The sequence below is a fragment of the Scyliorhinus canicula genome, chromosome 6 (genome assembly GCF_902713615.1).
Source record: "Scyliorhinus canicula chromosome 6, sScyCan1.1, whole genome shotgun sequence".
Lineage (NCBI taxonomy): Eukaryota > Metazoa > Chordata > Chondrichthyes > Carcharhiniformes > Scyliorhinidae > Scyliorhinus > Scyliorhinus canicula.
Window position 1 is genome coordinate 185,526,595 of NC_052151.1, and position 22,143 is coordinate 185,548,737.

General features: G+C 51.6%; 1 protein-coding gene across 8 annotated transcripts in view; it reads right to left on the bottom strand.

Moving 5' to 3' along the window:
- The window catches only part of dst (dystonin), a 665,214-nt gene that overhangs the window by 293,972 nt on the left and 349,099 nt on the right, over nucleotides 1-22,143 (bottom strand). For all 8 annotated transcript variants that reach the window (XM_038800631.1, XM_038800637.1, XM_038800634.1 and 5 more), the window contains one exon: nucleotides 3,841-3,990. In XM_038800631.1, coding sequence (XP_038656559.1) covers nucleotides 3,841-3,990 — 150 coding nt within the window. The remainder of the gene's footprint in view (nucleotides 1-3,840; nucleotides 3,991-22,143) is intronic.

Consider the following 22,143-nt stretch of genomic DNA (forward strand, 5'->3'; position numbering starts at 1 on the left):
ATTTAGGTTTGTCTAATATGCGTAATTGTTGCACGAAGATCTCTTCATAGATACGGAGGGACAATAATATAACTGCAGCATGAATCCTGAGTCAGAGGCTGACCTGGAACAAAATGAAGTGAGATGTCTGTTTTGTTCCAACAACAACTTGCATTTATGTACCACCTTTAGCACAGTAAAACATCCCAAGGCGCTTCACAGGAGTGTATTCAACTAAAATCTTGCACTGAACCACATTGGGAGGTTTAGTTGACTACTCCGTCAGCAAGGTAAGTTCTATCAACGGTTTTAAAATGAGGAAAGAGAGGTGGAGAGATTTACGGAGGAAATTATAGAGTTTAAGGTCTTGGTGATAGTTATATCTTTATGCTTGACACAGGAAATACAGGATATGCAAAAATTAGGATTACCAAATTGAGATATTAGATCCTGAATCAATTTCGGAAGGCAAATAGTACGTTGGCCTTTATTCCAGATGATTTGAGTACAGTGGTAAAGATTCCTTATGAAATTGTGTAGAATCTTGATGAGACTGTACCTGGACTATTGTGTACAGTTTTAGCTTTGTGGCTTAAGGAAGTATATACTTACCATAGAGGGAGTGCACAAAGGTTCACCACACTCATCCCTGGAATGTCAGGATTTGTCTTACAAGAGAATGAGGAGACTGGGCCTATATTCTCCAGAATTTAGAAGAATGAGAAGTGATAGCATTGTAGTGTACAATTCTTACAGGGCTCGACAGGGTAGATGGAGGAATGATCTTCCCTCTGGCTTGGGCAGCGTGGGGAGTCTAGAACCAGAGAATAGTCCCAGAATAAGAGGTGGGCGTTTAGGACTGAGATGAGGAGGAATGGTAAATCTTTTGAATACTCTCCCACATAGGGCTGTAGAGGCTTAGTTATTGAGTATATTCAAGACAGAGATCAATAGATTCCTGGATATTAAAGATATCAAGGGATAAGGGGATAGTAGGGAAAATAGCATTGCGATAGAAGATCAGCCATGATCTAGTTCAATGGTGGAGCAAGTTCACGGGACAGATTTTTGTTTTATATATTCTTTCACATATGTGGGTGTCGGGCGGCAAGGTGGCGCAGTGTTTAGCACTGCCACCTCATAGCGCCGAGGACCCAGGTTCGATCCCGGCCCCGGGACACTGTCTGTGTGGAGTTTGCACATTCTCCCCATGCCTGAGTGGGTCTCACCCCCACAACCCAAAAATGTGCAGGATAGGTGGAATGGCCATGCTAAATTGCCCCTAAATGGGGAAAAAAAGAATTGGGTACTCTAAAGAAAAAATAACAGATATGAGTGTCACTGGCTAGACCAGCATCTTTATTGCCGATCCCTAAATGCCCTGGAGAACATGTTGGTGAGCCACCTTCTTGAACTGCTCCAGTCCAAGTGGGCATGTATACCCACAATGCTGTTAGGTAGTGCGGGTGGTGGGGGTGGGGGCAGGTTACAGGATTTTGACCCAGTGACAGTGAAGGAACGACAATGTATTTCCAAGTCAGGATGGTTTATGAGTTGGAGGGGAACTTTCAGGTGGTGGTGTTCCCATGTGTCTGCTGCCCTTGTTCTTCCAAGTGGTAGGGATGGTGGTTTTGGAAGGTGCTGTTGAAGAAAGCTCAGAGTTTCTGCAGTTCATCTTGTAAATGGTACACACTGTTGCCACTGTGTGCAGTGGTGGAGGAAGTGGATGTTCAAAGCGATCGGGGTGCCAAGCAAGCGGGCTGCTTTGTCTTGGATGGTGTTGAGCTACTTGAGTGGCACTTATCCAGGCAAGTGATCATCAGCAAAGTGATGAAAGGGTTTACGAAAAGTGCCATCAAGTGGCACTCCTGATTTGTGTCATGTATATAGACAGGCTTTGAGGAGTCAGGATGCGAGTTAGTGTCGACAGAATTCCCAGCCTCCGACCTGCTCTTGTAGCAATCGTATTGATATGGCTAGTCCAGTTCAGTTTCTGGTCAAAGGGTAACTCCCAGGATGTTGGGGGGATTCAGTGATGGTAATGCCATTGAATGTGAAAAGGAGATGATTTGATTCTCTCTTATTGGAGATGGCCATTGTCTGGCATTTATGAGCTGCAAATATTACTTGCCACTTGTCTGCCCAAGACTGGGTGTTCTCCATGTCTTGCTGCGTATGGACAAGGACTGCTTCAGTATCGGAGTCCTCGTGAATGGTGCTGAACATTGTGAAATCATCAGCTAACATCCCCACTTCTAATCTTATGATGGAAGGCAGGTCATTGATGAAGCAGCTGATGATGGTTGGGTCAAGGACGACCCTGAGGGAATCCTGAAGTAATGGAACTGAGATCATTGATCTGCAACAATCACAACCATCTTCCTTTGTGCATTTGCCCAATTCCCACGGACTCAGATTTTGCTAGGGCTCTTTGATGCCACACTCCGGCAAACACAATCTTGATGTCAAGGGCAGTCACTCTCACCTCACTTTGAGTTCAGCCTTTATAAAATAATTATCGCTTATTGTCACAAGTAGGCTTCAATGGAGTTACTGTGAAAAGCCCCTAGTCGCCACATTCCGGCGCCTGTTTGGGGAGGCCGGTACATGTTTGGACCAAGGCTGTAATGTGATCAGGAGCCGAGTGACTGGCAGAATCTAAACTGAGCATCAGTGAGCACTGAGTAAGTGCCACTTGATGGCACTTTTCATAATCCCTTTCATCACTTTGCTGATGATCAAGATTGGACTGATGGGGCGGTAATTGGCCATGTAGGATTTGTCCTGCTTTTTGTGGACAGGACATATCTGGGCAATTTTCCTCATTGCTGGATAGATGCCAGTGATATACTTTTATCAGAACAGCTTGGCTAAGGTCCAACTCCTCCTCCCATTTCCTATGTCTGAGTTTCCTATGAATGAGTACTTGATTAATGCTACTAGGTTTGCTAAAACCTAGGTATCCTCAGAGCAAACCACTGAATCTGACTCAAGTTGAGCTTTCTCGATAACTTGATATGGGATTCTTACACTATCTACCCATGGGAAACACCGCATTTAACCAAGTCCAAAAATATTCTGGTATAGTTTGGCAAAAATCCAAAATTAGAGAGCCACAACTGTATGCTGTTGGAAATAAAATTCATCAGCATGGACATTGCTCATCAGGCTGGGATTGACCGTGCCTGGTATCAGAAGTTAAGTGGAGCGAATCCCAGTCCGAGTATTGGGTTGACAACTCCAAAGCTCCTCAAATGACCCAGGGACGAACAACAGTATTGGAGAACTGTCAATCTGCCTCGATTTGGAAATTGTCATCTTTGTTTTCAAATCCCTCCACGGACTGGCCCCCTCCCTATCTCTGTAATCTCTTTCCGCATTCCACATTCTTCAATGTTTCACCATAGGCGGCTGTGCCTTCAGCTGCCTGCCTCCTAGGCCCTGAAATTCTCTCCATAAACCTCCCCTCGCCTCCTATAAGATGTAGACCGTTGACCAAGCTTTTAGTCACCTCTGTCAGTATCTCCTGGTCAGTCTGTGTCAAGTTGCAATAGCACCCTTGTGAAGACCCTGTGATATTCTACAAGGTTAAAGGTGCTACGTAATAGCAGGTTGTTGTCGTCATTGTGTACCTACATGGAGTCCACCATGGAGCCAATTCAACTTCCCACTTGGTTTTACCCATCCACTAAGGAAAGTGATTCAATTGAACATATTGCATTCAGTTAAGGACCTAAAATCTTCATTTCATCACAAGCAATACTTCTTGGAAGGACAGAATAGACTCCCCCACCCCCCCCCTCCAATGTACATCAATGGGATGTTTCATGTAAAAAATAAAATGTGCGTGGTCTACAATACCTCTTTCTCAGATAGCGACGTTTCCACTCCAGCTCGCTCGGCTGGAGGTTCAAGTTGCTTCTTGGCTAAGCTCTTGCTCTTCTCGGACACCCATTTCAACAATTCGCCAACCTTATCAACATGCTCTTGCTTTGCTTCTTCTACCGATTTCTAGCAGAGTTAAAAGACGTATTCAAAACAATCTTGTTGGTTGTGCTGAATCCTCAATTACTTCCCACAAGGTGGGAGTCAATAAGAAATAATCACCATGAGTCAGCATGTTTCAAAACTCTTTTCACACCCGCTTTCCCAAATTTATTGATCTGGAGCTTAAAAGCAAATTGGTCGACAAATCAAATGATTTGACATATCATCAAACATTGAAGACTTTTCCGAGCCAAAAAAAAAACCAAAACTTCATATTTTTTCTAGTACAGGCAACAAGCCATAAAACACACAAAATTAATTGGTGCAGCAAACCTGATAATGACAATTATCACTGTAAAAAGAGACCAGATCCAATGAAAGAGACTGGTTAAGTTTATTGAGTTCACATTTCGCAACATATTTAAAGCATGTTTCATTACAGGCATATGATAGAATGATAAGCACAAGAGGAGGCGGAATTGAACTTAACGGGAATCGGGGGGTGGGGGAATCTCGCTTCGTGTCCACACATTGCACATATTGCTTGCAAAACTGAATGCAGTATTTTTCACTGGATGTGACTCTCAGTTTTAACTCTTATGTAAAAGTTACACCTCCAAATTTGAAGTTACTCCTGCAGATGATGCCTAGCCAATTGTGGGCTTCAGGAATTTTTGTGCTTCCATTTCCAAATTCGTAACATTTCCCCTGAAAACATTTTCTGTGTTCAATGTTGTGGCAATATAAGAGCAAAGTCTGCACGGCATATCCCCCAAAATATGCAGAATATACATTCAGAAAAAAAAGTGACTAATAACTGTTCAAACAGAAGATAAGGAAAAATTGTCAAAAAAGAAAAACATTTTATTCGGAAAGAAGTTAGTAATTTAGTTACAGTCTAAAGGATTTTTGTTATAAATAGTGCCCAAACACTATTAGTGATGATCCTTCAAAACCGAGTGGAACGTTACAGTATCTAAAGACTAACATTTGAAACCATTCTTCTTTAAAAGGGATTGAGAGATTCTGCAGAAAATTGCCATCTTATACGCTGGTGATTTTCAAGAGCATTTCTCTTATTCACCCTTAACTAAGTATAGTTCATGTTGACAATGGAAAATATATCAACTCACGATGACATCTTTCAAAATTGCAGAATCGTAATATCTACATGCTTCATTAAACTTTCTTTTTGAATTTAGAGACCAGCAGCTGATTGTCTAAAGTGTTGGAAAGCATTGTCAAAGAAGCAGAAAATGGTCATCTTTGTTTAAAATCAAGTCAGAACCAACGGATGAACAACAATTACCTGGATATCTGCGCATCCTTCCATTATGGGGTGCGATAAACTGGCCCTCGCCTCCTTGTTTAGGATTTTCTTTCCACCCCCCCCCCCCCCCCCCCCCCACCCCGACCGATCCACCCACTCAAGTCTGAAAGATTGTTTAACCAGCGACTATTTGCTGCCCATTTTACGTCCACGCCAAGGTTGATAGGTTAGTCCGTTGAGTTCTTGGTCTTCTACAATGCGGAGGTACAACTCGTCTTCTGTTGGCACCACCAAGAGACCATTCATTATCCGCTAGCTTAAACAGTTGATGGTGGCAGACTATTTGACCGACTAAGCATCAGAGCTGAGCCTAAACATATTCTCCACTCAACATTCTCAAAGGATTTTGCAGCAAGGGCTCACAGGATAACAGTTCAGGACCAGGAAGCCTGGGCAATGAATTCCCTCCGTAACTGGGAAACATTGTACACCCTGCTCAGAATAGATCATGTATCATAGTTGGGAGTTCTTGGTCCATACAGCTCAGCGAGTCCACATTTGTTTCAACCTGTCCATGGTCTTTGACATAGATGACCGCGCCATCCTTCTCCAACAGAACTGCACTTGCCTGATTCCATTCTTACAGCAGGGGAATCACTTCACTGGTTTTATTTCCCACTCCCACACCATTACCAGTGATGACCCCCAAGGATCAATCCTTGGCCCTCCCTTTATCTGAACTACATGCTGTTCTTTCACACCATGATTGGTAGAGCACAACCTTGGTTTTCACATGTGCGCTGGCAGCACCCAGCTCTACCTCACTGCCACCTCTGAGTGGTGAAACCCCAATGTTTGTAAATGTTGATCACATCAAAGAAAACAGAATGAGGCGAAATCACATGCTTCACTGTTGTCAAATTATCAGATGCTTAACTGACATCCAGTACTGGATGAGAAGAAATTCCTTCTAATTACACATTAGAAAGACTAGTGCCAATGTTTTTAGTCCCCAATCCAAACACTGCTGCATAACTACAAACACCATCCCTCACCCTGGCAACTGTAGGCTATTAATCCAGCCTGTGCACAACTTTGTTGTGACATTTGACCCCGAGATTAGTTTTCGTCCTCACATTCATGCCAACATTGATACTGTCTATTTTCAACTCTGTAACATCGCTCCTGTCCCAGCCCATTTGCTGCAGAAAACCTCAATGATGCCTTCATCACCTTTAGATTTGACTATTCCAATCCTCTCCTGGATGGTCTACCAAATTCTACTCTCTGCAAACGTGAGGTGACCTAAAACTCTGCTGTCCACGACTTAACTCACACAAAGTCCTGTTTCCCCATCACCACTGACCTACAACGGTTCCCAGTCAAGACCATCTTGATTTTAAATTCTTAATTTTTGTTTTCAAATCCCTCCAGGATCTCGCGCCCCTCTATCTCCAAACCCCCTCCAGCCCCAAAACTCTCTCACATCTGCATTTCTCTAATTCTAGCCACCGAGGTCCCAAGCTCAGGTTTTCTGTTCAATTTTCTCCTTTAAGACACTCGATTTCTTTGCCAAGCTTTTGGTCCCTGACCTAAGATTTCAAGTCGCACGGTGTCATCCTTTGTTTTATAATGCTCCTGTGAAGCACCTTGGGACATTTACCATGTTAAAGACACTGGGCGGGATTCTCCATCACGAAATGCCCGGAATGCGTTCCCTCATGGGACGGAGAATCGGGTGAAAATTGGGATCGCCGCTAGGTGCCGCTCGGAACTTGATGCTCCGACGCCCCCACTGGCAGCACGCAGAAGGTCCACGATGCGCGCCGGCGTGGGGTTGTAAACAAATGCAAATGGATCTTGATGACCCATTTGCATCCATTTAGCAGTCCTGAGTCCAATGCTCCAGCCTTCTGTGATTCGCCAAAAAGAGATGTAAGTGCTCATGCAAGCACTAAGCATGTGATTTCATAGAATTATATCATAGAATTTACAGTGCAGAAGGAGGCCATTTGGCCCATCGTGTCTGCACCGGCCCTTGGAAAGGGCACCCTACCCAAGTCCACACAGCCACCCTATTACCCAACCCAACCTTTTTGGACACTAAGGGTAATTTAGCAAGTCAAATCCATCTAACCTGCACATCTTTGGACCGTGAGATAAACCGGAGCACCCGGAGAAAACCCATGCACACATGGGGAGAATGTGCAGACTCCGCGCAGACAGTGACCCAAGCCGGGAATCAAACCTAGGACCCTGGAGCTGTGAAGCAACTGTGCTAACCACTGTGCTATCATGCGGCACTTTGCTTTCTTTGATGTGGTCAATATTTACAAACACTGGGGTTTCACCACTCAGGCCACTGTAGCATGAAAGGATATGAATGGGTCAAAGCTGCAGATGGTTTTTACAAGCTGTCAATCACAGACCACAACTCGAAAGCTATGGATGGCTTGCAGATAATGGATCGGTGTGAACCAGAAGCAGGTGCAGCCGCTCTCTTGCACAGTTGCTCTTCTTCGAAGAGTGAACAAATGGAACTGCAAGGTAAGATTTACAGCTATAATGCTTCTCACTGCCCCTGTCTGGACTGCTCTCTTGCTTCCAGACATGTGTCCCTTTACTGGAGTGGGGGTCTGTGGGTGGAGAGTGGGTCTGAGGAGGGAGTTCCTTCTGTCTGAGGACGTCCCCCTATTACAGAGGTCCCGGTTTTTGGGAGGGTGGTGGGGGGGGTTGGATCTCCCTATCACCCCCGTTCTTGGGATAGGGGGGCATCGGGCCAATTCGGGGGTGGGGGCTGCTTTGTGGATGGGGTGGGGGGGGGGGGGGGGGAAAGATTTACTGGATGTGCCATTCGCGGGACCTCGCTATCAGGCTGCCCACTCAAGATGGCGGCCCAATAGCGGGATTACTAGCGGATCTCTCGTATTCCACGCCATGCATAAATTTGTGTGGGACACTGAATTGTATCCCGCTTTACGACTGCAATTCAGCTCTGGCTGGAGAGCATAGTCTCCCAGCGGAGAATCCAGCCCACTATGCACATCATTGTTTTGTTACTGGTCAGGTAAACCATGAGAGAAGCTTCTGAGGATGCTAACCTAATAATGACAAATGCCATTGTAAAAGGAGACCTGAACCAATCAAGGAGACTGGTAAAATGTATTGACTTCACATTTTGCAACATGCTTTAAACATGCTTCATTACAGACATATGATCGAATGAGAAGCACAAGATTAGGCAAATAAACAGTCCACTGCTTAGTGTCACACATCGCACAAAGGAGATGGTTGTGGTCGTTGGAGGTCAGTCATCTCAGCTCCAGGACATCGCTGCAGGAATTCCTCATGGTAGTGTCCTGGGCTCAACAATCTTCAGCTGCTTCATCAATGACCTTCCCTCCACCGCAAGGTCAGAGTGGGGGTTTCCGTTGATGCTTGCACAGTGTTTAGCACCTTTAGCAACTCCTCAGGTACTGAAGCAGCAAAACGCGGACAACATTCACTGTCACACTGGCAAGTAACATTCGTGCCACGAGTGTCAAGACAATGACCACCTCCAACAAGAAAGAATCTAACCATCTTCCTTCGATGTTCAATGGCATTGCCTTGCTGAATCCCCTACTATCAGCACCCTTTCGGTGGAGGGAAGGTCATTGATAGGGGTTTACTGTTGACCAGAAACTACACTTCTAAATACTGCGGTTACGAGGGCAGGTCGGAGGTTGGGAATTCTGTGGCCTAGCTCACTTCTTGACACCCCAAAGCCTATCCACCATCTACAAGACACAAGTCAGGAGTGTAGCCTGATGGAAAGACTGAAGAGACCAGCAAAGCCTGATGGTTAAAAAGGCTAACTCAGTATCGGCATAAGAATTGTGGGAGCAGCATTAATTGCAATCCGTAGCAAAGAACAGGATGTGCAGCCACAGAGAGGGTACGGGAGCTGACTGGCCAGTCACCACATGCGAGACATGGCTGTTGCTATGCCTCGGGTGAACAGTGATTGAACACAGGCCGCTGTGTGTGCAAGTGCTCCGAAACATGACCGCCTGGGAGAAATACGACCCCGAAGCATTCGTGACCACAATTCGTGATTGTGCCTAAAGACAGTGATTGATCATTGCCTGTCCTGTGAATATATGCTGAGGACCTGATCAGTACCAGCAGGATCTGGTTAAAAAGACACAAAGGGACATTGGGAACGACAATCTGCAGGGCAACCATCGTAAAAGAGGCAGCACACTGGGTCTGGGATGCAGAGAGGACACTGGAATAAACCAAGAGAGAATTTGATTACTTTTCCTCTTAATGGGTGGTATTTAGGTCAAAGAAGCAAGTTTTGGTCCTGTGTATGATGGCGCTTTTGATGCCCTTTATAGTGGAGTTTTGATACTTTTGTGGTAACCGGGTATGGTAAATTAAAGGATATTGTTTTACATTGAGAGTTTAGTCTGTAACACTGGTTAACCTGTATCCGACATGCAACAGGAGTGTGGTGAATTATTTTCCACCTGCCTGGCTGAGTGCTCCTCCAACAATATTCAAGAACCTTGGATGCCATCCAGGTCAAAGCAATCCCCTGGACAGCCCTCCATCCACCACCGACACACAGTGGCAGCAGAGTACACCGTCCGCAAGATGCACTGAAGCAACTCAGCAACGCGCCTTTTTTTTTTGTTAAATTTAGATTACTCAATTATTTTTTCCAATTAAGGGGCAATTTAGCGTGGCCAATCCACCTACTCTGCACATCTTTGGGTTGTGGGGCGAAACCCACGCAGACACGGGGAGAATGTGCAAACTCCACACGGACAGTGACCCAGAGCCGGGATCGAACCTGGGACCTCAGCGCCGTGAGGCGGTTGTGCTAACCACTAGGCCACCATGCTGCCCTCGCAACGCGCCTTTAACGGCACCTTTTAAACCACTAGGAGGTCATGTGGTCACAAGAGGTCTATTGCACAGAAAAGGCCCTTTGGCCCATCGCGTCTGCAGTGGTCAAAAACAACCTATTGATGCTTCAACCACTTGCCTAGCTTTGTACCCAAAATTAAGTCCAAGATCCCCAAAGCCTATCCACCCCGTAGGACCTCCTACATACTGGCTTAAAATGTTCTCCTGGATGTATTTTAAGATTTCCGCTGCGTGTAAACCTTTCACACTGTGAAAACCCCAGTTGAAGTTGGGGAAGTTGAAATCCCCCACTATCACCACCCTATTATTTTTACACTAGCCGGAAAATTGCCAACATAGCACCATTGCTTCACAGCTCCAGGACTCCAGGTTCGATTCCTGGCTTGGGTCACTGTCTGTGTGGAGTCTGCTCGTTCTCCCAGTGTCTGCGTGCGTTTCCTCCGGGTGCTTCGGTTTCCTCCCACAAGTCCCGAAAGACGTGCTGTTAGGTAATTTGGACATTCTGAATTCTCCCTCTGTGTATCCGAATAGGCGCCGGAATGTGGCAACTAGGGGCTTTTCAAAGTACCTTCATTGCGGTGTTAATGTAAGCCTACTTGTGACAATAATGATCATTATCATATCTGCTCTTCTGTTAGAGGGCCTTTAGAACACTCCCGGCAATGTGATTGCTTCTTTTTGGATTTTAGGTTATACCAATACGATTTCATTTGAAGAGCCTTCTATGATGTTATCGCTCCTTACTGTTGTAATTGATTCCCTAATCAGAATTGTGACCCCTTCCTCTTTTATCTCTTTCCCTATCTCGTCTGAACATCCTTTATCCTGGTATACTGAGCTGCCAATCCTGCCCCTCTCTCAACCATGTCTCAGTGACAGCAATGACATCATATCCCCATGTTTTAATTTGTACCCTCAACTCATCTGCCTTGTTTGTCAGTCTCCACGCATTAAAATAAATACCATCCAATCTTGCCAAACTCCCCTATCATTTACCTGGCCTATAACATCTGTGCCTTCCTGACTCACCTGATGTCTTTTCTCATTTTGGCTGTACAACTGCCCTCGCAGAACCTTCTCTCAGGATCCCACACCCCTGCCAAGTTAGTTTAAATCCTCCCCAACAGAACATGCAAACCTTCCTGAAAGGACGCTTGTCCCATTTGGTTCAGGTACAACTCGTTCACCTTTGTACAGGTCCCACCACCCCCCAAAAGGGCCCCAATGTCCCAGAAATCTAAAGCCCTCACTCCTGTACCATCGCCCCAGCCACACACTTGTCCAGCCTAACCTCCTACTCACATGTAACACTGGAAGTAATCCAGAGATTACTACCTTATTGGTCCTATTTTTTTAATCTACTTTCTAGCTCCCTAAATTCTGCTTGCAGGACTTCATTCCTTTCTCTGCCAATGTCATTGGTACCAGTGTGGACCCTGAAATCTGTCTGTTTGACCTCCACCTGGTAGCGACCTCGACAGTGGGTTGCGTCTCCGCCTCTGAGACAGAAGTTCCAGGTTCGAGTCCCAGTCCAGGACTTGATGGCCAAGGAAGGTGCATAGTGGTTAGCACAGTTGCTTCACAGCTCCAGGGTCCTGGCTTGGGTCACCGACTGTGCGGTGTCTGACCGTTCTCCCCGTGTGTGCGTGGGTTTCCTCCGGGTGCTCCAATTTCCTCCCGCAGTCCAAAGATGTGCAGGTTAGTTGGGTTGGCCATGCTTAATTGCCCTTAGTGCCCAAAAATGCTGGGTCGGATTACTGGGTTACGGGGATGGGGTGGAGGTGTGGGCTTAAGTGGGGTGCTCTTTCCAGGGGCCGGTGCAGACTCGATGGGCCGAATGGGCTCCTTCTCCACTATAAATTCTAAGTCATTCTAGTATGGCAGGCGATGAAAGCGGGAGGGACTTCTGGTCAGCCATCTAGGTGCGGAACGGTACCCATCAAGCTATAAACCTCTGGCAGCAGACTAGCAACCTGCCCAGGATTAACTAGCTGTGGAAACAGGCGCAAATCTGCCATAGTTCACCACTAAGTGCAGAAAGGAAATTAGAATTGGAATTGAAATTTAAACCATAACCTCTACTATGTCCCCACTTCAAGTTTTGGTTGGGTTCTTGAAAGTTGCAATGTTAAGTGAAACGACTTCATGGGAATCATGGGTTCCCATAGATATCAATGTTAAAGCCAGAGTTAGGTTTTTTAAGACATTTCTTGCCCAGAAAGCCAATGTATGGTCTCACCGTGAAGGTTACGGGCAGTTGTTGCATGGGAACACCACCCCCTGGAGGTTCCCCTCCAAGTCACTCACCATCCTGATTTGGGAAAATATCGGCGTTGCGTCACTATCACTGGGTCAAAATCCTGGAACTCCCTCCCGAACAGCACTGTGGGAGTACCTACACCACATGGACTGCAGCGTCTCAAGAAGGCGGCTCACCACCACCCTCTCAAGGGGCAATTAGGGATGGGTGATAAATACTGGCTTAGTCAGTGACACCCACATCCCATGAATGAATAACAAAAAAAGCCATTCAGCCCAATGGACACGGTCAGCTCTTTGAAGGTGCGAACCAAATAATTCCACTCCCCTGGTTCTGTTCCCATCAAACGTTGATATAATCCTCTTGATCAAAGTTACTACTAAGCCAGTTTCCCTCTCAGGTGGTACATTCCTGATGATGATAGTAACTCACGAAAATTATCACCAAAAATGGCAACAATTGTAAGTGTTGTAAATCCCGTGAGCCATAGAACATAAGACTTTAGTGCTGAAGGAGGCCATTGGGCCCATTGAGTCTGCACCAACCCACTTAAGCCCTCACTTCCACCCTATCCCTGTAACCCAATAACCCCTCCTAACCTTTTTGGTCATGAAGGGCAATTTATCATGGCCAATCCACCTAACCTGCACGTCTTTGGACTGTGGGAGGAAACCGGAGCACCAGAACGTGCAGACTCCGCATAGGCAGTGACCCAGCGGGGAATTGAACCTGGGACCCTGGCGCTGTGAAGCCACAGTGTTTTCCATTTATGCTACCGTGCTACCAATTGATTTTCTCCATAAACAGTACCTTTCTTTCTTCTTTCCTCTGTCAAGGAATGTGGCCGTCGCAGTCAAGGGCAGCATTTGTTGCCCGTCCCTAACTGCCCTCGAACTGAGTGGCACTTTAAGAGTCATGTTGGTCTGGAGTCACATGTCGGCCAGATCAGGTAAGGATGGCAGATCGCCTTCCTCAAAAGGACATTAGTGAACCAGGTGGGTTTTCACGACAATCAACAATGATTTCATGGTCATTTTTAGACTTTTAATTATTATTATTGAATTCAACTTTCATCATCTGCAGTGGCGGGATTCGAACCCGGGTCCCCAGGGCATTACCCAGGGTGTCTGAATTACTAGTCCAGTAACAATACCACTATGCCAGCGCCCACGTCTGTCAATTTTCACCAAGGTTATGCGTGGAATAAATTATTTTATTTATTTCTTTATTCTTTCGTGGGATGATTAAGCCGCGCCCGTTGATAGATCAGCAAATGGGTGTTAAAAGGGGACCCGCAGCTGCCAAAGGACAGTCAGAGCTCCACAGCCACCACTGCTACCTCAGAGCTCGCCACCCCAAAATCCGATCCCGTGACCCCAATGGGGGGTCATCACCCACAGTTTGGGAACCCCTAGGGTGTTGAAATATAAAACGGCGGAGTAATCTTTGTGACTCAATCAGGGGAACACAATCACATAATTGGTGTGCTAATACACAACAATAAGGGATAACCGACTTGGCCTTGCCCTCACCAATCTACCTGTCCATGACAGCAACAGTAAGAAAGATGACTGCACAGCACTCGGAAAGACCAAAACTCTGCTTCACGAAGAGGAACGCCCTCCATCGGGAGATGTAGCACTGCCATGTGCTGAGTGGGGCAGAGTAAGGCCAGATATTGAAATGAATCATAATTCCTAGTTAATATCATTGACACTATTTTGAGATCCTGAACAGAATTCTGCACAGGCACAGGGGTCGTCACACAAATTGATCTCAGTTGTATCACCTTTGGTCCACTAAGAGAAAAACAGAGTTTGGGATGAAGTGGGGTGTGGCACTGAAAGATATCTGGGAGAGAGAAAATGGGGACATGCGGCTAAGTTACACTCTGCAATAGATCAGTTTGTAACCAGGTTGCTTGTCAGGATACTCCAGGAAGCTCCCAGAGTTAATTTGCAGCTGGAATGTTGATGGGGGCATGACAATTGGGCTCAGTGTCGCGGGACGAGGGGGGAGCAGAGGAGGAAAGGAAGATTTGCCAGAGTAGGTGCTGCCGAACTTCACCCAGTGATTTCCTGATGGAAAGCTTGTGAAAAGAGGATCAAGGTTCAGCTGTAACATTCCCACATCTCAATACTCATTGACTCGACTGGCTTGTGAAGAATTGGCAATGGGGCAAGATATTGGAAGACAACTAAGTGTTTATGCCCGAGTTACACGGTGGGACAAAGCTAACTCAGCCAAAGCCTTAGGCAAGACTGCAACAGCTTATACATACACAGAGAAAGTGTTTGGTACATGGAGATAGGACAGGGGGCGCAGATAGTGAAGCAATTAACCAAGAGCATTACAATGTTCAGCTGCTTCCAACAGTCGCAAACCTGTGTGGCAGTCAAATATGGCTCTGGCCAAAGCCTCTTTGTAAGTAACCTTCTGTTTAGTTTTTGGACAAACCAAATTCCTGGCATGCGTCTTTTCGTCCTTCAGTCTCTGTGCAGCCTGGTCATCAATGAGACCGGTTTTCAGAGCATCCTCCAAGGAAACGCTTCGCTGCAGACATGGGTCCACCAACCCACCGGTCACATGCTGCAGCTCCAGGAATCGGTGACCTAGGTCAGGGGTCAAGAGGTTCTCCTGTAAAGCTTTTGCGATTGGGATTACCGCCGGTGCCCCTGGCTGAAGGAAGCCCCTGTAAGCCTGCTCAGATTTTTGGATGCCAGCTGTCATTTCACTGTCAATTAAATCTCTCCGCAAGGCCTCTGAAATGGAGTATGTCTTCCCGGACGCTGGATCAGTTATCCCGCCGGTACAAGCCTGTGCTTCGAGCAATCGAGTGGCTGTCAACCTTTCCACTAAATTCTGACGCATGGCTTGCAGGACAGAAATTCTGCGACATGCATTAGGGTCCCAAATGCCTGCAATGGGACTATTGAGGTTGGCGGCTACTGTGAGCCTATTCGACAACATGTCAGCCAGTTCAGTCAGGGTGATGTGGCCATCTCGGTATTTATTAAGATCTGTTTGGCTAATGGTACCCTGGCTTAAAGCATCATTGATGCTGAACTGCCTCCCAGAGTTACTATCAGTCAGAAAGTACTGTGACTCATCAATAGTCTCCCTCCACTGGGACTGCAGTGCTGAAAGGTCCAGGTAGGTCTGCCTCTCAATGTAGTACTTCAGAAACGCATCGTGTAAAGTTACTTCCGATTTTGTGCTGGTATCGACCACTGAAATGGTGCACGCCCTTGCAGGGGAGGGAGTGGAAATCCTCCGTGTGCCCAAGGGAAGGAGAAGGTAATCCCCTTCCAAATCCACCACGCACAATCTCATCAATTCCGCGTAATGCATGGCTCGTGCTGTCTTGTTGGGATCCTGAAAGCCTTTGGTGCTGCCATGCACCTTGTACAGGCCTTGGACGGTGTCGCGGTCGAGCAGACCTTGCTTGCACGCGGTCTCCAGCGGTAACCTGACGCTCCGCACCGGGTCAATGATCGCCCCCGTCGCGATCTGAGCCTCCAGCAGCCGCCCTCCCGCTTGCCTGGGAAGCAGCTTGCTCACCATGGCCTGGAAGATGGACAAAGTCTTTGCGCCATGCAAGTACCCCGTGACTCCCTTCTCTGCCTGAAGCAGCCTCTCCTCGAACTCCAGGGGGACGAGGCCTCTCTCGATTGCCTCCAGCACGGTGCACTTTCCGCCGGACTGCATGTGGACGATGTAGCCCGTGGCAGCTTGAGCTTCCAGGAACCCGAGGGCGACAGAGGATTCAATGATCCCCTCCTTCACTGCCGCGCAGAAGGATATCTTCTGCTTGCTGGCCTCCAGGTACAAGCCAGCTATGGAGTTAATTTTGTTCAGGTACTTGCCAAGGGAATTCTGAACTTGCGAAACGGTCTGGATTCCCTTCTCAAGCTGCCCGGCGATGTTTTTGTTCAGGAGCTCAGCCTCAACCAAGTCCCTCACCGACACTTGGTGACGGAGCCCCTGAAATTCCACAATTGGAGCTGAAGGGGCGGATTTGCCTTGGATCTGGCCCGGGGCCGTTCGCTGGCTGCTCGTCCGAGATTTGTCACCGACTTGCCCGGGAAGTGTTGCATTCTTGTTGTGCCTTGCACGCCGCTCGCCTGCCTCGGAGTGGTGTCCCACTGGCGTGCTCTGCCAGAGGGGTTCAGTGCCAGGGGAAATGCGCATCTTGCTCAGCTGGGCTCCCACAGAATCAGCCTGGTCCTTGTGCGGCGGTGCAGGAGCATCCCAGGCCTCCACACTCGGCCCCAGGGCTTTCTGCTTGGCGCCTGACTGTGCGGCGCTATTCTTTAAACTTTCATTTCCAAACAACACCGTCTCTCTTTCCTGAAAAGCGTTCCCCGCTCCAGCACGCGGTTGGCCGAGTCCCAGTTCTGCCACCTGCGAAAATGAATAACGTTCAGAATGAAAAGAGAGAGAGAAAGAGTTGGGACTGCAGCCGAGACGGGCCAGTGCCCAGAGCGAGGGAGTGGGGGCGAGGAAGAGAGGGAGAGCTAAAAAAAAAAAAGAGCCAAGCTCACAGACAATGAACAGCAGGACTGAAAATCCTGTGAAAAATTAAGGCCAGCGGAGTAATTGCTGAGACAATGCCACCCGAAACCATGGAAGCAAAGTAAGTTCTCTCAAGTAAGGTCGTATAAGATGGGCAGATTCTTTAGTGGACCAGAATCATGGAATTTACAGAACCCCCCGCCCCCTCAAAGAAAATCAGTCTCTCCCAGTGAAATTTGAAAATATTCTGATAATTATGCATTAAAATTAGATTATTGGTTGATGCACTTTCAAGCTCCTCAAGTCAAATTACATAATGAACAGTTTGTTCCCACATACCCTTAGGGGAGACGAGCCCAATCTTGGGTACACTAACTCCAATATTCACATATAGCTACCTCTGCTCAATGATATGGGAGGAGTTGAGCTCACTCTGCACAAATTCAGCAAAATTAATTCATTCCAAAACATCATGGCAGAGTTGACTGCGACACCCCACCAGAATGCAGCCTCCCCCCCCCCCGCACTGACCCTCCCCTATACAGCCCCCCCTTACTGACCCTCGCCACTGCAGTCTCCCCGCTGACTCTCCCCGATGCAGACCCCCTTACTGACCCTCGCCGCTGACTCTCCCCGATGCAGCCCCCCCTTACTGACCCTCGCCACTGCAGTCCCCCCGCTGACTCTCCCCGATGCAGCCCCCCCTTACTGACCCTCGCCACTGCAGTCCCCCTGCTGACTCTCCCCGATGCAGCCCCCCCTTACTGACACTCGCCACTGCAGTCCTCCCTTACTGACCCTCGCCACTGCAGTCCCCCCGCTGACTCTCCCCGATGCAGCCCCCCCTTACTGACACTCGCCACTGCAGTCCCCCCGCTGACTCTCCCCGATGCAGCCCCCCTTACTGACACTCGCCACTGCAGTCCTCCCTTACTGACCCTCGCCACTGCAGTCCCCCCGCTGACTCTCCCCGATGCAGTCCCCCCTTACTGACACTCGCCGCTGACTCTCCCCGATGCAGCCCCCCCTTACTGACACTCGCCACTGCAGTCCTCCCTTACTGACCCTCGCCACTGCAGTCCCCCCGCTGACTCTCCCCGATGCAGACCCCCTTACTGACCCTCGCCGCTGACTCTCCCCGATGCAGCCCCCCCTTACTGACCCTCGCCACTGCAGTCCCCCCGCTGACTCTCCCCGATGCAGCCCCCCCTTACTGACACTCGCCGCTGACTCTCCCCGATGCAGCCCCCCTTTACTGACACTCGCCATTGCAGTCCTCCCTTACTGACCCTCGCCACTGCAGTCCCCCCGCTGACTCTCCCCGATGCAACCCCCCCTTACTGACCCGCACTACTGCAGCCCCCCCTTACTGACCCGCACTACTGCAGCCCCCCCTTACTGACCCGCACTACTGCAGCCCCCCCACTGACCCTCCCCGATGCAGCCCACCCCCCTGACCCTCGCCACTGCAGCCCCCTTACTGACCCTCACCACTGCAGCCCCACCGACCCTCCCCAATGCAGCCCCCCGACCCTACACAATGCAGCCCCCCCCGACCCTCCCCAATGCAGCCCCCCCCGACCCTCCCCAATGCAGCCCCCCCCACCCTCCCCAATGCAGCCCCCCCGACCCTCCCCAATGCAGCCCCCCGACCCTCCCCAATGCAGCCCCCCCCCGACCCTCCCCAATGCAGCCCCCCCGACCCTCCCCAATGCAGCCCCCCGACCCTCCCCAATGCAGCCCCAACCTCACTGTCCCTCACCAATGCAGCCCCCCCACCCCCCCCCCCCCCACCCCACTGACGCTCTCCACTGCATAACTTCTTACTGAACCTTCCCACTTGCAGCCCACCTCAGTGACCCTCCCCACTGCAGCTCCCCTCCTCACTGGTAATTTTTATTTGACTGAACATGAGATGTGAGAGTATAACCATATACCGAAGAAACCATTTCTTTGGTCCGATGACAGTATCTTCAGAGAGATCCTGAAGCCATAATGATTGAGAATTTCATTTTTAAACACCCGCAGTTTGCAGGTGTCAGTCAGGGTGAGGAAACAGTTTGGGGGAGGGTGCGCGGTTGGGGTGAGGTCACAACGCGGAGATGGGGTGTGCGGGTTGGGGGAGGTAACAAGACGGGGAGGGGTGTGCGGGTGGGGCGAGGTAACAAGGCGGGGTAGGAGGTGTGGTAAAGTAACAATGCGGGGGAGGGGTAACAATGTGGGGGAGGGGTAACAATGTGGGGGAGGGGTAACAATGTGGGGGAGGGGTAACAATGAGGGGGAGGGGTGTGCGGGTGGGGGGGGAGGGGTGTGCGGGTGGGGGGGGAGGGGTGTGCGGGTGGGGGGGGGAGGGGTGTGCGGGTGGGGGGGGGAGGGGTGTGCGGGTGGGGGGGGAGGGGTGTGCGGGGGGGGAGGGGTGTGCGGGGGGGGAGGGGTGTGCGGGGGGGAGGGGTGTGCGGGGGGGAGGGGTGTGCGGGGGGGGAGGGGTGTGTGGGGGGGGAGGGGTGTGCGGGGGGGGAGGGGTGTGCGGGGGGGGAGGGGTGTGGGTGTGGGGGGGGAGGGGTGTGCGGGTGGGGGGGGAGGGGTGTGCGGGGGGGGGGGGGAGGGGTGTGCGGGTGGGGGGGGGAGGGGTGTGCGGGTGGGGGGGGAGGGGTGTGCGGGTGGGGGGGGGAGGGGTGTGCGGGTGGGGGGGGAGGGGTGTGCGGGTGTGGGGGGAGGGGTGTGCGGGTGTGGGGGTAGGGGTGTGCGGGTGTGCGGGATAGGGGTGTGCGGGTGTGGGGGGAGGGGTGTGCGGGTGTGGGGGGAGGGGTGTGCGGGTGGGGGGGGAGGGGTGTGCGGGTGGGGGGGGAGGGGTGTGCGGGTGGGGGGGAGGGGTGTGCGGGTGGGGGGGAGGGGTGTGCGGGTGGGGGGGGAGGGGTGTGCGGGTGGGGGGGAGGGGTGTGCGGGTGGGGGGGGAGGGGTGTGCGGGTGGGGGGGAGGGGTGTGCGGGTGGGGGGGGAGGGGTGTGCGGGTGGGGGGAGGGGTGTGCGGGTGGGGGGAGGGGTGTGCGGGTGGGGGGGAGGGGTGTGCGGGTGGGGGGAGGGGTGTACGGGGTGGGGGGGAGGGGTGTGCGGGTGGGGGGGAGGGGTGTGCGGGTGGGGGGGAGGGGGGGGAGGGGAGTGCGAGGGGAGGGGAGTGCGAGGGGAGGGGAGTGCGAGGGGGAGGGGAGTGCGGGGGGGAGGGGAGTGCGGGTGGGGGGGAGGGGAGTGCGGGTGGGGGGGAGGGGAGTGCGGGTGGGGGGGAGGGGAGTGCGGGTGGGGGGGAGGGGAGTGCGGGTGGGGGGGGAGGGGTGTGCGGGTGGGGGGGGAGGGGTGTGCGGGTGGGGGGGGAGGGGTGTGCGGGTGGGGGGGGGAGGGGTGTGCGGGTGGGGGAGGGGTGTGCGGGTGGGGGGGAGGGGTGTGCGGGTGGGGGGGAGGGGTGTGCGGGTGGGGGGGAGGGGTGTGCGGGGAGGGGTGTGCGGGTGGGGGGGAGGGGTGTGCGGGGGGGGAGGGGTGTGCGGGTGGGGGGGGAGGGGTGTGCGGGTGGGGGGGGAGGGGTGTGCGGGTGGGGGGGGAGGGGTGTGCGGGTGGGGGGGGAGGGGTGTGCGGGTGGGGGGAGGGGTGTGCGGGTGGGGGGGAGGGGTGTGCGGGTGGGGGGGAGGGGTGTGCGGGTGGGGGGGAGGGGTGTGCAGGTGGGGGGGAGGGGTGTGCGGGTGGGGGGGGAGGGGTGTGCGGGTGGGGGGGAGGGGTGTGCGGGGTGGGGGGGAGGGGTGTGCGGGTGGGGGGGAGGGGTGTGCGGGTGGGGGGGAGGGGTGTGCGGGTGGGGGGGGGAGGGGTGTGCGGGTGGGGGGGGAGGGGTGTGCGGGTGGGGGGGAGGGGTGTGCGGGTGGGGGGGAGGGGTGTGCGGGTGGGGGGAGGGGTGTGCGGGTGGGGGGGAGGGGTGTGCGGGTGGGGGGAGGGGTGTGGGGGGAGGGGTGTGCGGGTGGGGGGAGGGGTGTGCGGGTGGGGGGAGGGGTGTGCGGGTGGGGGGAGGGGTGTGCGGGTACGGGGGGAGGGGTTTGCGGGTGGGGAGAGGGGTGTGTGGGTGGGGGGGAGGGGTGTGTGGGTGGGGGGGAGGGGTGTGCGGGTGGGGAGAGGGGTAATAATGTGCGGGTGGGGGGAGGGGTAATAATGTGCGGGTGGGGGGAGGGGTAATAATGTGCGGGTGAGGGGAGGTAACAATGTGGGGGAGGGGTGTGCGGGGGGGGGGAGGTAACAATGCGGGGGAGGTAACAATGTGGGGGAGGGGTGTGCGGGTGGGGGAGGTAACAATGCGGGGAGGGGGTGCTGATTTACTTCACTCACTCCAGGGTTAGTGTGTAAAGCCAACACTGAATACAGTACAACGGACGTGCCCAAGTTTTCCCCAAGTTCACATCAGGCAGGACAGGATTTTGGGTGCAGCAGAACATAAGAAAGGAGATGATGGCGGCGTTGAAGGTGTTGGTGGAGGAGGCAATTGCCCCGGTGAAGGTGGCCGTGTCAAAGGCATCGGCCGAGGTGAGGGAGCCGGGTGGGAAAATGAAGGGAGTGGAAGAGGCCGTGTCGCAGCACAGCGTCGGCTCACCTTGATGGGGGAGGAGCCGCAGAGGGTGGTCGAGGCCAACAAGGGGCTGCGAGCAAAGTTGGAGGACTTGGAAAACAGTTCAAGGTGGCAAAATCTGAGAATTGTGGGCCTGCCGAGGGGGTGGAGGGCCTGAGGCCAACGGAGTACTTTGCCAAGATGTTGGCGGTGTTGATGGGGTGGGAGATGATCCCTCGGTATGAACTGGAGTGGGCTCATCGATCGTTGAGGCCTAAACCGAAGTTGAAAGAGCCGCCAAGAGCAGCACTAATTTGTTTTCATAGGTACCACACAAAGGAGAAGGTCCTGAATTGGGCAAAACAGAAGCAGGAGGTGCAGTGGGCTGGTGCTGGTATACACATTTACCAGGACTTAACGGTGGAACTGGCAAGGAGGCGAGCGGCTGGGGTGCGGTCTGGCGTGGTGTATCCAGCGAAGTTGAGGGTGACCTACTACTCCAGCGACTTTTACTTTGAGACGGTGGAGGCGGCGGAGGCATGGGGCAGAAGTGAGGAATGGAACTGAAGATTGGTCGCGGACTGTGGGGAGGGGAGTTGGAAGAGTGTAATATATATATATTTTATAGTTCTGGTTT